The sequence below is a fragment of the Delphinus delphis genome, chromosome 9, assembly GCF_949987515.2.
Source record: "Delphinus delphis chromosome 9, mDelDel1.2, whole genome shotgun sequence".
Taxonomy (NCBI): Eukaryota; Metazoa; Chordata; class Mammalia; order Artiodactyla; family Delphinidae; genus Delphinus; species Delphinus delphis.
In genome coordinates, this window is record NC_082691.1 from 37,282,334 (window position 1) to 37,298,108 (window position 15,775).

The 15,775-nt window shown below is 36.0% G+C and overlaps 1 protein-coding gene and 1 pseudogene across 6 annotated transcripts in view; one reads left to right on the forward strand and one right to left on the reverse strand.

Moving 5' to 3' along the window:
• Positions 1 to 15,775, forward strand: part of SNX13 (sorting nexin 13) — a 138,084-nt gene that overhangs the window by 42,181 nt on the left and 80,128 nt on the right. For all 6 annotated transcript variants that reach the window (XM_060020411.1, XM_060020409.1, XM_060020407.1 and 3 more), the window contains exons 3-5: positions 1,517 to 1,619; positions 4,178 to 4,267; positions 5,326 to 5,447. In XM_060020411.1, coding sequence (XP_059876394.1) covers positions 1,517 to 1,619; positions 4,178 to 4,267; positions 5,326 to 5,447 — 315 coding nt within the window. The remainder of the gene's footprint in view (positions 1 to 1,516; positions 1,620 to 4,177; positions 4,268 to 5,325; positions 5,448 to 15,775) is intronic.
• On the reverse strand, positions 6,760 to 9,375 carry LOC132430633 (phosphoglycerate mutase 1-like; annotated as a pseudogene).

The window sequence follows — 15,775 nt, forward strand, 5'->3', positions numbered from 1 at the left end:
AGGTTCTTTCTAAGATCATATTATTCCTTAGCTTACTTTCCTACTGTCACACTGTGGGCAAAGGTGAACGTTTATTTTATGATAATGTTTTTAGAAATGCATTGTTAACTTAATATCAGCATTTTATTGTGTCTAAATATGCTTACAGCTAGGTAAAACTGAAATACAAGGCCAACTTGATTCTTAGTAATAATGTCAGATAGAACACAGATATGTGAAATTTACTGATAATTCTGAGGCCAACCTTTTAAAAAAGAAACAGAAACAGAATTGATGACATGAGTTGATTTGACTTTATTTGTTTCTCCAACCTCCTCCTTGCTTATGTGGTGCCTGTACTGAAGAGTGGTGAAATGGCAGATAGCCACGAAAAGCAGAGGACCTTGAGAATCTTCCTTTCAATAGCTAAGGCTGACTGTGTTTAATTTTTTACTGTTCCTTTCTTGTCACTGCACCCTTCCTTCCTTCCTTCGTTCCTTCCTTCCTTCCGTCCGTCCGTCCGTCCGTGTTGGGTCTTCGTTGCTGCACATGGGCTTCCTCTAGTTGTGGCGAGCGGGGGCTACTCTTTGTTGCAGTGCGTGGGCTTCTCATTGCAGTAGCTTCTTTTGTTGCGGAGCACAGGCTCTAGGGCACACGGGCTTCAGTAGCTGTGTCACGTGGGCTCAGTAGTTGTGGCACACGAGCTTAGTTGCTCCGCGGCATGTGGGATCTTCCTGGACCAGGGATCGAACCTGTGTCCCCTGCATTGACAGACGGATTCTTAACCACTGCGCCACCAGGGAAGTCCCCAACTGCACTCTTTCAATCATTGTAAGATTACTGTAAATCATTATAAAATTAAAATTTAATATTCTTTTATGGATTTCCTATCTACTTAGTAGTGCTTAGATTTATTTGGGAAACTTTAAATGTAGGAAATACTGATAGCATTTAGTCAATACAAAGTATTCTAAACCAGTATTTTATCTTACCTTGACTCCATAATTGTTTTAAAAATAATTAACTTTTGGGGATGTATTTATATTTCTTTTTTAAATTCCAGTCTTATTTTAAACAAATCGTAAATTGGATCTTTTTTTTTTCCTGTATAGCCTTTGTTTATTCTGTATTCATAGTGGCAAGTTATATCTCTCTTTAATTAGTTAACAGAATTATAGAAATGTGGGTATAGCTATAGATGTACATCTCATTTGTCTTTGGTTATTAGCTTGCCTACTTATTTAATGAAGGTTTATTTTTCTAAAGTTTGAAAATGTTGCCTGAGATTCTTTGTGAAATATATTGGATGAAAACTCGTAAAGGCATTATTGTATAAATTCACAAAATGTTTATAGTTGTTTTAAACTTGAGAACTTAACAAAATCTGTCAATTCCTTGCGCCTCGTCAAAGTCACAAACTGACTTTTTAGTGAATGGTAAGCCATCAATTAAATCTGAAAAATATATTTGGTAATAAATGGATGTGTTAAATTGTAGTGAAGTTTTGTTTTTGTATCTATAATTAAATTTCTTTCAGGGGTTTTGTGGTTACTCTCCTCTTTGGAAAAACAAACTCAGAGAAGTACCTAGAGCAGTGTGAACACTCATTTCTTCCTCCGACATCAACTGGGATTCCTAAGGTAAGAAGGGTAAAGGAATGTGAAACCTTAAAGTCCTGCTGTACGCAGTGATGATATGTGATCATCTTTATATGGCTTGGCAGATTTTCCTATAATTCACTAATGCTCACTATAAATTTATGAGAGTCTATCTGATCAGGCTTAGAAAATGCATGTTAGATGTTAAAGGTGAGAATGCAAATTTGAGGAAAAGATAGAAATTTGGGGTCTTTTCCTGCTATCTTAACTTAGAATTTCAGTGCATCATGTGTATGACTTGTGGAAATGTCAATGAATATACTGTTTTGAATGAAATAAATGCATCGGAACCAGAGGGAGGAAAATGGGCACTTTCTCTTTAACTCACTTGAAAAATAGAGCTTGCGATTAGGCTGTGCAGTTTCTATAATTTTAATAATTCAAGTCCAATTTTATATTATCTTTCCTATTCTTTTGTTTTCAATATCATACTCTAAATAAAATTGGAATTGTGTACTAGAAGTACGCTTCAGATTCTCATTGCCTTCAATTATTATTGTGGGATTAGGATGGTTTTTCTTGTATGAAGAGAGGCCAATGGTCTGGAGTTGATGCCAGTAACTGAATTTTACAATTATTAACTTATCCATTATGTGCTAATAAGACTTTCATATTGATAAATACATTTTTTTCTAATACTTACTGTAACTTTTAAAGTAATCTCTGAAACTTACTTCTGTCTCCCTTTAAAACTCCCTTTAGTGTGTATTCTTTGAGTTTGCTCACAGATCTTTCTGAGGAAATGAACCTTTTTTTTTTTTTAATTGAGGTATAGTTGACTTACAATGTTGTGTTAATTTCTGCTGTACAGCAAAGTGACTCAGTTATACACATACGTACATTCTTTTTTTAAATATTCTTTTCCATTATGGTTTATCCCAGGAGATTGGACATAGTTCCCTGTGCTCTTCAGTAGGACCTTGTTGCTTATCCATTCTAAGTGTAATAGTTTGCATCTACTAACCCAAAACTCCCAGTCCACCCACCTCCCTCCTCCGCTCCCTCTTGGCAACCACAAATCTGTTCTGTCTGTCTGTGATTTTGTTTCTGTTTTAGAGATAGGTTCATTTGTGCCATATTTTAGATTGCACATATAAGTTATACCATGTACTATTTGTCTTTCTCTTTCTGATTTACTTCATTTATATAATAAGAAAATCTCTAGTTGCATCCATGTTGCTGCAAATGGCATAATTTCATTCTTTTTGATGGCTGAGGAGTATTCCATTGTATATATGTACCACATCTTTATCCATTTATCTGTTGATGGACATTTAGGTTGTTTCCATGTCTTGGCTATCGTGAATAGTGCTGCAGTGAACGTAGGGGTGCGTGTGTGTTTTTGAATTGTAGTTTTGTCTAGGTATATGCCCACGATTGGGATTGCTGGATCATATGGTAACTCTATTTTTAGTTTTCTGAGGAGCCTCCATACTGTTTTCCATAGTGGCTACACCAACTTTCATTCCTATCAACAGTGTAGGAGGGTTCCATTTTCTTCATGCCCTCTCCAGCATTTGTTATTTGTAGACTTTTTAATAATGGCCATTCTGACTGGTGTAAGGTGGGTGGTACCTCATTGTAGTTTTGATTTGCATTTCTCTAATAATTAGTGATGAGCATCTTTTCATGTGCCTACTGGTCATGTGTGTGTCTTCTTTGGAGAAATCTCTATTAAGATCTTCTGCCCATTTTTCTATTGGGTTGTTTGCTTTTTTGCCTTTTCTTTTTGAATCATTTCCTAGCCATCCATATTTTCCACTCACTTGAGTGGTACATAGAGAGGATGCAAAATATTTTAAGAATTAAGATCCTAAACAGTAATAAATCATAGTCAAGACTGGTTAAGTCTTTATAATCTGTTTTTTAGTATATGGTATAAAAATGGTGATTTTGATTGCTATTTCTAAAATGATTCCTAAGTATATTTTATGAAAAAATCTTAGCGGTTGCATGTGATAACTCGAGGCATATGTTTTTTATATGTATGTGTGCTTTGGTTTGTATTTTTAATTGAAGAGTGTCTTACTACTTTTCACCCGATTTCCAGGTCACTGGTCTTTCTGAAGACTACAGAGAAATATTTATTTTCTTTAGTTGCTAAAAACCATCCCTAAGTAAAATTAATTTAAAATATATTCATTTGGCAGCTGGTATACTATTGTGGGCTGGGAGGGAGAAGGAGGAAATAGGGGTGTGTTTAATAAAGACAATTATTTGACTCACCTGAAACACTAACTTATGATTGTAAAGTTTCATTGAAATATGGCAATATTATATCTGATATTTTCAATTTCTCACATTCTAAATAATGTTTGCTGATAATTGTTTTTGGTGATGACACAAGATTTTTTTTCTAGATGTCTAGTTTTGTTAATTTGAGAAATAGTGTTTGCTTTGTACCCGAGTCTCAAGAAATAAGGTTATTTATTAACTTGAAAATAATGACAGGGAAGTTACAATGAATATTTAGTTAGAAGTAAACTACAGAGACTTTAAATCAAGAAACTATGTAATAGAATGTTATGGTTTCCTTTCAGTGCTTAGAAGAAATGAAACGGGAAGCCAGGACTATAAAGATCGATAGAAGATTGACAGGTGCCAATATAATTGATGAACCTCTCCAGCAAGTGAGTTTCAGTATGTGGTATTTGAATTCCATATGTTGTGTGCTAGGTGCATTTCTTTTGAAAATACTAAAGAAGAATTTTTGCTATTTGTGTAATATGCTGGAAATTCATTATAATGCTGTCCTTGGAGTCTGTACATAAAGATGCTGCCTTACTTATGAACTTATTTATAATAAGGTGTTTGCTTAATACGATATTAAAGCCTTTTGGTTGAATTTACATTTAGGAAAAAAAGGTTTTACTGACATCTGATAATGTTTCTAATTATTTTATAGTTAAAATGTTACTCTTCAGCTAATGAACAAGCTTAGTGGTTTGATAAATCAGATGTTTTTCCTACTAGTTTAATTACTTTTTTAAATGGATATTTATGGTTTCATTCAAAAATATTTTAAAAATTAGAATTCAAATTATTCTTCTCCAAAATATTTTTCATCGATTCTTGATTTTGTGATTATTACAAATAATGTATACTTTAAAATGTAATACTATTTTTTAGATGAACCCATATTTACTTTGTCTGATTTGCAAAAACATTATACATTAAACTGTATTATTTGCTATTTATTGGCTAACAGTGCTGTTGGCAGCATCACCGGTATTAGAATTAAGTGAATTGTCATTTTTATAATTTGATGCAATGATTCTGATGATATTCTCAAAAGAAAACATATTTCCAAGATTATTAGCGTCTCTTGACATTATTTTGCATCTCATTCCATCAAACTGATTAAAACTTCATTATGTTGTAGCATTGGAAATTTATTTTTTCTGCAGGCTTCATCTTTATCTGAAATTGGGTGGGGCTTCGCCATAGATAATTCTTTAATTTTTTAAAAAATTTGGGCAGTGGATGAATTGGGCTACCAAAATAATTGAAAAATTTTTGAAATGTGTTTTAGTATATTGATGCTTTTTTAATGAAGGCAGTTATTTACCACTACAATTTAGTATGTAGCAAGTAAATATAAATGCAAATAATCCTTTCAGGTTTTACTTTGCCACTGTTACTTTTTAAATCCTAAAAAATTGTATTTTTTTCCATATTTTTGTTTTAGGTTATCCAATTTTCCTTGAGGGATTATGTCCAGTATTGGTATTATACACTAAGTGATGATGAATCTTTTCTTCTTGAAATTAGGCAGACTCTTCAGAATGCACTCATTCAGTTTGCTACTAGGTAAGGTCACTGCATTGTATTTATGCAGAAAAATTTAAATATTGTTTGTATCAATAGGGAAAATAACTTTCAAATGGAAGGAGAAAATTGATTTATTACATGGTAAGTAGAACAGTAGATTATTATTGTGGGATAACTCTTAGATTATAGAACTAGAGTCATAAAAACCTTTGTTCCTTTACATTTACAGAATGTTTATCTTGACTAATACCTGTTCTCTTAGTCTGTACGTCCGTTTCTTCCTCAGGGTCCAGTTGTCCAATCATGTGACTGTTCAAAGTCTTTCATCCCACTTACCGATAATACTTTTTTCCCCTCTTACCCAGATACTCTTGTTCTGTTTTATTTTGTTTTTAGTTGCATCACTCCCTTATTATACTGTTCTGGAAATAGGATTTAGTACAGTTATGCTCAAAATGAGTACTGGGCCAAGTGGCAGCGCCAAACAACTGGAACATGATTCGGAAATCTGACACAGTGAAAGACATGCTTGGACATGATCAAGAGGCATTTTATGGCCATAGAACAATAAGGCAGGGGAGGGGTTCTGAAACATACAACAGGGTGAAGTCCTATACCTTAGGAGTCAGGGAGCTTATCTCATATTGGTGTAAGGAATAGTTTGTTTTCTGTTAACCACCACTAAAATCCCCGGAAGGTTTTTGTTGTTGTTGGTATTTTTAACATTAATATATAAATAATATATGAAATATATATAATATGTACAAATATAGACACAACATATATGTATTTTATATATATATTTTGTAAAAGTAAATGCAACACTTAAACATTCAGGATTGATCCTAATCTTCTGGAGCGAGTTCCTCTGGTGTAATGGAGGAAATGTTTGTTTGAATCACCATGCAGGTTACATTCATCTTCTACTGGAATAACTAGAGCCTCCCAGACAGTCACATGACTACAAAATAGTACAGGATTAGCTTTTGGGAACACAAATAAGCTCTCTTGTTCCTCCTCATTGGTCACATCTTAGCATGGTTCTTGCCTATCTTCTACTCAAGCAGGGCCTTAGTAATGAACGAAGCACTAGCAAAAAGTCCCAGAGTTACTTCCTCTCCACCCTCTTGAATAAGTCTTCCCTTGACTTGGACTGAGGACCCTTTGCCCCATAGGTGCTGTTCTGACTAGATTGTATGAAGGAAATGGGAGCAGGAGACAAAATGGCTAAAAGAAAATTGGGAGCCACTGATCCCCATCTGGAGCTACAACTTAAGATGCCCACAGACATGTGCAGGGAAGAGGTGCAGAGGAATGGGGTGGGAGGGGGGTGTCCTTGGGAAAGTAGGCTGCTTGCTTGCCTTCACTTCTTGGCCTTGCCCTGGGCAGCCATAGCCTCCATGACTTCACACATGGGCTCTTCATTTCCCAGGAACTCCATGGGCTTCTTGTCCAGTTCATAGACAGTGGGACTACCAGTGGGCAGGTGCAGCTCCACAGTAGCCTCTTCAGAGAGACCCTCCAGAGGGTTGACAGTGCCCTGAAGGCTATTGCCGTGGGCTGTATTCAGTACCCCCTTCCCCTCCTCCATCTGGGGAACTATTTTTTCATTCCAAAAGGGCAGAGCTCTGGCAATAGTGTCCTTCGGACTCTCACAGGAGGGTAGCTGATCTTCAGTGAGGTCTGCATACCTCAGTCTTTATTGATGTTGCTGTAGAAGGGTGGTTGAGCTTCATAAGAGGTGGTAGGACATAATAGCATGTCCAGATCTTTACCTGGGTTTCGTCATGCTTGGCAGCAGTTTCTGCTTTATTGAAGTCAAGTCCTCACTATTGGCAGCCACACTTGGTCATTGGCATCCAGTGCTGTCCAGAAGATCCAAATGGCTTTCTTCTGCACCGTGGTGAAGCAGATGTCAAACTCCTAGCCAGCATCTTGTAGCACCTGCGTGTGGTGCTTCACCTCCTCACGCCTCCTGGGCTCATGTTGGCTTTGCCCCAGCCACTGAAGCTGTTCTACAGGTTCTGTGTGCTTTTCCTGTGTGGGATCAGCACCACCTTGTAGGTGGCCATGGCGGCATAGACTGGGGCTCACTGAGATGCCAAGGTCATGACCCCAGATACTCTGTTTTATTCAAGCGCTCTGAAAATAGTTCAGCATAACTGCTCACTTTTGGCACATACCTAGCGGGGTCCTCTTAGAGGAAGAAGAAACCAAAGGAGCATAAGTCAGTGGAGAATACGTATTCAGTTTATTTGTTTACTTTCAGAAGAGAAGTGTATTTTAATGAGTTTCCTTTAAGAAACTTTTCTGAGGTATACAAAAATTCTCACTTTACAAACACCCCTTACATACTGCCTCCCATATAACAAAATATTTTGGTCTATATCCTTGTATTTAAACTGCTTGATTTTGGGGAGGGCATTTCATATGCAGAAATTATTTATTTTTGAAAGAAAGGATTCTATCTTTGGGCGAATTTGCAATCTTTTTTTTTCTTAAATAAAAGAATTTGCTACCCAGTACACAGTGATTTTCCTATGAGCCTGTGGCCTCAAGGCAGGAGGCTGCATTGCTATGCCAGGAGTACACTGTCTAATCTGAAGGTATTATTCTCCAACCAACCCCTCTTCTTCCCTAATTAGGTTCTTGAAATATACTTTTGTACTTTTGAGAGTCTTGGAGAATAGAGCTTTGCCCTAGGGCTGTTACTTTGTTTCCATCTCTGTTCACATAGATATTTCTAGCTCATGCTGCCCTGTCAAGACTTTTTCTTCTATAATTCAGTTGATCTTAAGCTTTAGAGTGTGAGGTGAGTTCCTCAGCCTGAGGTCACTGAGGAGGCCTACAGTAAGTTTCATGGTTTGAATTTTAACCTTACTTGGATAGATTTGAGCTCCTTCTCCCTTATGATTAACAGCAAACATTGTAAAGTAGCCAGCCATAATTAGGAGTGTAGACTTAACTGTGGAACACAGAAAATATAATAAAGTATAATCAAAGAAGTCAGAAATTGGATTTTATCTCCTTATTTCATATATGTAACATTATTGTGTGTTAGGTATTTTTTAAGATCATTCTTTTGAATCGGTCATTCACTGCTTTTTATGGTAACACCATCCTAATGATGTTTTTCTCCCTTTGGAAGAGTGGGAATAAGAAGAGTTCATTATTCTTGTGTCTGCTTAAGAGTATATGAAAATATGAAAAATTTTAGACCTAGAAAGAACTTTGAACTAGTAATTGGAAGACTTGAGTTTGTATCCTGCTCTACCATTTAGCGGCAGTACTGTGAGCAAGTATTAAAAATTTTTTGGATCTTGGTTTTTCTCACATGTGAAATAAGCCTAATAAAAAATACCTGCCCAGTACTGCATTCCTCACAGGGTTATTGTCATGATCAAATTCATCTATTCATTCAACTAATATTTTGTGTCTACTTTGTACCAGCCAGGTGCTGCGGATACAGCAATGAATAAAGCAAAATCCCTGCTCAGTGGAATGTAATGAAAATAGTTCTTGTGAAAATGTTTTCAAAGTTGTGAAGGAATTTAGAAGTTTAAGTTTTTATGCCGTCCAACATCCATAATTTCACAGACAAGGAAGCTAAATTCCAGAAAGATTAAGCGATTAGTCTAGGATTATCTGTTGAGTTGGGGGCAGAGCGAGAATTAGAATCAGTTTGTTCCTAATAGTTAGTATTCTTTCCTCCACTCGCTACCAGATATATTATGATCTAGATTATTAATCTTAGTTTCTCCCACCTTTCTTTCGTATCATTGCAATGCTTTCCCTGTTTTTGATCTTATAACCACCTTTTCTTTAAACTTCCTGTCGTAAGTTTTTTTTTCCCCCTTCTCTAATATTCTGTGCTTTCAAGCTAAGTATTTGGGTGATTACAGGAAGAGCCAGGTTTCTTCCATACTAGACTGATAGGAATTTATATCTTTGCTTGTTCATTGGTCTTAAGTTTTTGGGCAAATTAATCAGCCTCTCTTGAGCTTTAGTTTCCTTATTTGTAAAGAGCTGATAATAAGCTACTTTTGAGGCTGCTTTCAGGTTAAAAAACAATATGATGTAAAACCTGTAGCATACAGTAAAGCTCAGTTATTGTTTGTGCCTTTTCTGTGAATGACTTTATTTTTGTCCTTCATTGGCTTTTTCTGTTACTACTAAAATGTATGTCTTCACAGAGGCTCCTTGACTATTTCCAATGTGAATATCAAGAAAATTAAGCCTGGTTATAATCACTCAAATACTTTAAAAATTCTTATTCTTGTCTGCTGTGCACTGTGAAGCATAAGTTATCACTTCTCTCCTTCAAATTACAATCTTGCATAGGGTTCTTAACCAACAGCCCATGAAGCCCTGAAGATGTATGCGAAATTGTCTGTTATTTTTCCTATTGAGTGATTCCATAGATTTTATTTTCAAAAAGGGCCTATGAACCCAGAAAAGATTTAGAACCACCAAATTCTAGTGTTCATATTTATTCATCAGCTTGGGGAAACAATTACAGAACATCAACATAAAACAAAATACTCATTTTGAGATATAACAGGAAGAAAAGGATATACTTAGAGTGTGAAGTTCTGGTTTTGAGCTTTAGCTCTATTATTTATTAAGCTCTATGGCCTTGAATGGGTAAAAACCATAAATTCTTTGAGTCTAGTGATAACCTATGTCTGCTTATCAGGTTGTTGTTAGGATTAAATGACATCGCATGTGAGAGAGTACTTTGTAATGATAACACCTCATACTAACATTAGTACCTGTTATTCTAGTAACAGTTTAGGGAAGGAAACCTTCCCATAGCACTTGAGTTCTCTGTGGAGCCTGGGCATAAATTAGGCTGGAGCTTTAGCAGATGAATCTGTGATAACCCATGTATTTTTATTCTCTCTTCAAATAAGATAGTATGATATAGGATAGAAAGCCCTGGGAGATTTGTATTATAATTCTACCTGTACCATTAAGTTATAATGTACTTAAAAGAACATTTCTTAACAACTCTGTACAGCAGTGATGCTGAACTTGTAGCACACTCTGAGTGTGTGAGGGGCAAAGGAGATGATGTGCATGAAATATTTCATAAAGTATTTGTCGACCAATAAATGACTTTTGAGCAAGTTATTTGACTTTCTGTGCCTAAATCTCTGCATCAGTAAAATGGGGTAATTTTCTCATAGGATTGTTGTAATGATTATATGGGGGAAAAGTGCATGTAAAACATCATAGGATCTGGCACATAGCATGTGTTCAGTGAATGTTAACTTCTTTGTTGTTATTGTTGTTTTTGTTATTTGTTACATTCCTAGGATATATACACAGATTCTTTGACCTTGTCTTCTTAGCTCTATTTTTTTTTTTTTTTTTTGAGGGGGAAGGGAAAGGGAGACAAAATTAAAGCACATGAAATGGAGAGAAATAAAGTGGTGATTTGTGTGGCATTTAGAGGATTTCATGTAGAGATAGAATGGACCAGAGTCACTGATCAAGACCTCATGTGGATTGAGGCCAAAACTGGACTTCAAGAATGGGTGTATTGAGATGGAGAGGGAGGGATAAAGGACATGTTAGGCAAAAGGAATAATCTGAGCACAGTTCTCAGAAGGGGGATAAGGTTAGTGTATGAGGAGGTACAAGTGAACAAGGAACCTTGTTGTTCTCAAAAGTGAAATGTGGTTACTAACTCTACACATCTGTTTCCCTGAACCCTAGGGTTAGTGGAAAGGAGATATATTCTAATGCTACTGTGTTCCTTCCTGAAGGGTTTTCCCATGGTGTAAGGACATAGGAAATGTAGGTTCTGAGATTCAGTGGTTCTGATGCTGATGGTATCACTGTTCCTGGAATAACGGGGTTTTGCTACTGAACTCAGGTCCCACTGCTCGCTGCTTGAGAGGCAAATTTTGGTTGGAAAGGAAAGGTTGTTTTATTCAGGAGGCTGGCAACCCGGGGAGAAGGTGGACTCATGTCCAGAAGCCAACTCCCCATTGCTGATCAGGGGGCAAGAGCTTTTAAAAGGGAGTTTCAGGTGTGTATAGGCAGAGGGAGGGGGCTTTGTGCAGAGCAGCATAGTAAGCTCTGATAGTCATCTTGAAATTGGTAATGAGGTGGTCTGATTAGCATCATCTCGGTTGCTTTAAGTACAGTGAATCTTCAGTTCCAGGGTCAGTTTGTTCCCATTTCCTTGAGGTCAGTTCTTAGAATTGTGTAAGATGGAGCAGCTTATGTCAGGGCTACAGTCTGGTCATCAAGTAGTTAACTTTTTCCACCTGGTGGGGGTTTTAATATCTGTAAAACAGCTCAGAGGATATGGCTCAATATTATCTGTAGCCCTTGAGGAGGAACTAAAGGTCCTTGACTTTAAGGACTGAACTATTATTATCTTGTCCTGTTTGACTATTTTACTTTGTTTCTGTATTTTCTCATTTCTTTGATTAAATTTATTCTTTGCCTGAAGTTTTTCTACAGACAAGAGGCAGGTGGAAGACATGGTGGTGGTGGTGGGATCTGTCTAGGGAAGCTCCCAAGGGTCCTGCTTGATTTTAATTTGTTTTCCATTTTTCTCACTCCCTTTTGCCATAGAAATGTAAATCGTATGTTCCTAGACTTGTCCAAAAGGCAAGTACAATAATGGACGTTTGCAACAGTGAAGTTTTATACTATTATCATTTTATATTCTTTGCCATTTGAAAACTTAGCTCAAAAGAGATGTTAATCAGAAAGATGCAAAAAGAATTAGGAACCATCTAAATATTTAAAAGGGGAGAAAAAGTTAAAGTTTTTATATCTATAGAATAGACCAGGGGTGGTTAACTGTATATTTTTATAATTCATATATTGTACAGTTCACTCACTTAATGTCATTGGCTTTCAGTATATTCACAGAGTTGTGCAGCCTTCATCACAGTCAATTTAAGAACTTTTTTTAAAAAATAAATTTATTTAATTAATTAATTTATTTTTGACTGTGTTGGGTCTTCGTTGCTGCACACGGGCTTTATCTAGTTGTGGTGAGCCGGGGCTACTCTTCCTTGCAGTGTGCAGGCTTCTCATAGCAGTGGCTTCTCTTGCTGCAGAACATGGGCTCTAGGCGTGGCGGGCTTCAGTAGTTGGAGCACGTGGGCTCAGTAGTTGTGGCTTGTGGGCTCTAGAGCACAGGCTCAGTAGTTGCGGCTCATGGACTTAGTTGCTCCGTGCCATGTGGGATCTTCCTGGACCAGGGATCGAGCCCGTGTCCCCTGCATTGGCAGGTGGATCCTCAATCACTGCACCACCAAGGAAGCCCTAAGAACATTTTAATGACCTCGCAAGGGGACCTGATATCCGCTATCAGTCTCTCCCCATATCCCCCACAAAGCTTCTAGCTCTGGGCAGTCAATTATATACTTTTTCTCTCTATGCATTTGGACATTTTACATGAATGAAATAATACAATATGTGGTCTTTAGTGACTGGCTTCTTTCACTTAGCGTGATGTTTTCAAGGTTCATCCTTGTTGTAGCATATATTATTACTTATTGCTTCTTATTGCTGAATAATTTTCCATTGTATGGATACACCACAGTTTGTTTATCCATTCATCAGTTGGCAGACAGTAGGTTTGCGTCTATCTTTTGGATTTTATAAAGAATGCTACTATGAGCACTCATGTACATGTTTTTGTGTGGACTTAATGTTCTCATTTCTTTTAGATGTGCACCTAGGAGTAGAGTTTCTGGTCATATGGTAACTTAGTTTAACCTTTAGAGGAACTGCAAACTTTTAAAAAGTGGCTACACATTACCACCAACAATGTATGAGGGTTCCAGTTTCTCCACATCCTTTCCTGTACTTGTTGTTGTCTGTCTTTTTGATTATAGCCATCCTAGTGGGTGTGAAGCGGTATTTCATGATGGTTTTGATTTGCATTTCCTTGATAGCTAACGATGTCGAACATCTTTTCATGTGCAAATTAGTCATTTGTATATAGAGAATGTCTGTCAGATCTTTTCCCTATTTTAAAATTAGGTTATTTGTCATTTTATTATTGAGTACTGTACTGCTGCCTGGTTTTGTAAGTACAGTTTTATTGGGCAGTTATGCTCATTTGTTTGCATTTTGTCGATGGCTGCTTTTGTGCTACAGTGACAGAGTTGACTGAGATGATGTGGCCTGCAAAACCTAAAATAGTTGCTAATTGACTCTTTTAGAGAAAGAGTTTGCTGACCCCTGGAATACATAGATTTGCGTACATTAAAATATTACGTAGTATTAACGAAGTAGGAAATACATTAGAATAAAAAGCACACAAAGTAGTGTACGCTATATGATTTTAGCTGTGTAAAAAGTTGTAAGTATGTGAGCATAGCAAAGATACTAAAAGAAAAACACGAAAATATTAACAGTGATCTTTGGATTGTGGATTTAAGGCTAATTTATAGCTGATACAGAAAATCTAAAGAAGGAAATTACATTTTACAAAACGGGCATGTATTATTCTTATAGCCCAAGACAGAAACATTTGTTGCTCAGCAATAAAAATATCTAGGATGACTTTGCAACTAAATTCCTTTTCCTGTTTCTCTGTTTTTTATATTCTTGCAAACACATAAATAAAATAAACCGTTTTTCAGGTGTAGATGACATTTTTTGTATAGGTAGCCACTGAATCTTTATTTCCTTGGGAGGTTATCTTGAAACTAATGCTTAAATATAGTGTTTTGTACATGATAAGGTAGTGAATACTCAATAAATTATTGTTAATTGAGTTTCCATTTATGACTTCCTTGGTAATTTTTCTCCACAAAATTTAATATATTTCGCTGTTGGGTCTAGGAATTTTTCATTTATCAGGTAAATTTTACTGAAAACCTTATTTATTAAAATACTTAATAGCATGAATTTAATATTTAATACTTAACATTATACTTAAGAAGATTCACACCTAGCCCCAGGTTATTTTTTTTCTTTTCCTGTAGCTTGATTAAGGCTTCCAGCTCTGTGTTCTTTATACTCAACCCCTAAAATAGAGTGTGCTTCATGTGTGTTCCTCTATCTAAGTTTTTCTTTATATTTGAAGATCCAAGTTCTTTAAAAGTTATGCATCCTTGACCTCTTTGAAGCATTGGGGCACAGGATGTAGAACTGGATGGATTTCTTAGGTGGAGTTATAGTTCACTAAATACCATTTCCTTTACTATGGTTATATAAAACTGCATGCCTAAATTTTTCTCCATTTCTACCAATTTGTTTATAACGTTTATGAGTCAGAAGGTTTTGTGTTGTTAAGGTATAGCAGAGAAAACACCAAATTGAAAGTTAGGAACCCTGTTTTTGTTTTTCTGTTTTTTTTTTTTTAAACAAAGCCTTGATCTCAATAACTATATAATCTAGAATAAGTAATTTAAGTTTTGGCTCTGTAATTACAGGGGTTTGTGGTAATTATTTCAGATCTCTTTCAGTTCTAAAAGACTGAGATTCCCTGGTATGGTTGGTACTAATCTTGATTTGTTTGTTTTCACTCATACTTCCTCTTCAAAACACTCACTCACATTCTCTATCACACCCCACATTTTGAATACCATTTGGGGAGTTATTTTTTATAGTGTGTGGGGTTGCTAATTAGATTTAATTTACTTTGGGATTAAAGTACTCCTCTAGTCTGTTGTTTTACTGATAGGAGATCTTAGAGTAGGGTGATGATAAACTTTATTTAAACCTTTTATTGTATTTCTCCACGGTCAGAAAGGATACAAGACTTAAACGTGAAAGATATTTACTAGACCAATCTTTTCTCTGTAGTTAAAAGTCTTGTATCAGTGAAACTTTAAAAATTTTTATTTGATTATCCAAACTAGTACTATTCTGTACTGAATACTGAAAACAATAAATTTGTAGTTTTATAAGTCGACTCCTTTAAGTTTTGTGAAGTGTAAATACTCCCACCATGGTTGATTTTAAGCTGTCAGTATGAAGTCACTGAATGTGGCGTTAGGAGAGAGATGTGCACCTTTGGCTCTCCTACTCAGCATACAACAGTGCAGCCAAGGGAAGGGAGCAGACAGGTTAGCAACCATGAAGTAATGAAAGTTGTTACCTCGTGTGGTTGCTAATTTAGCTCCCATGAAAGAGTAATTCTCCATATATTTTTAAGAATTATGGTATAGAGTAATAGTAAATTTAATGTAAGTTCAGTTTCATTATTTTATACTCAATCCTTATAACTACATCCTTAAAGTAGATTTTAAAAAGGAAACAAAGGTGCTCTAGGGAGGTGGTTATGGTAACGTGAAGTATTTATACTATGAGCAAATTGAGACTGGAAGAAGGGAAAATCTTTTAATGGATTTAGGAGCAAGTTTATAATTCTCTGCTTTTAA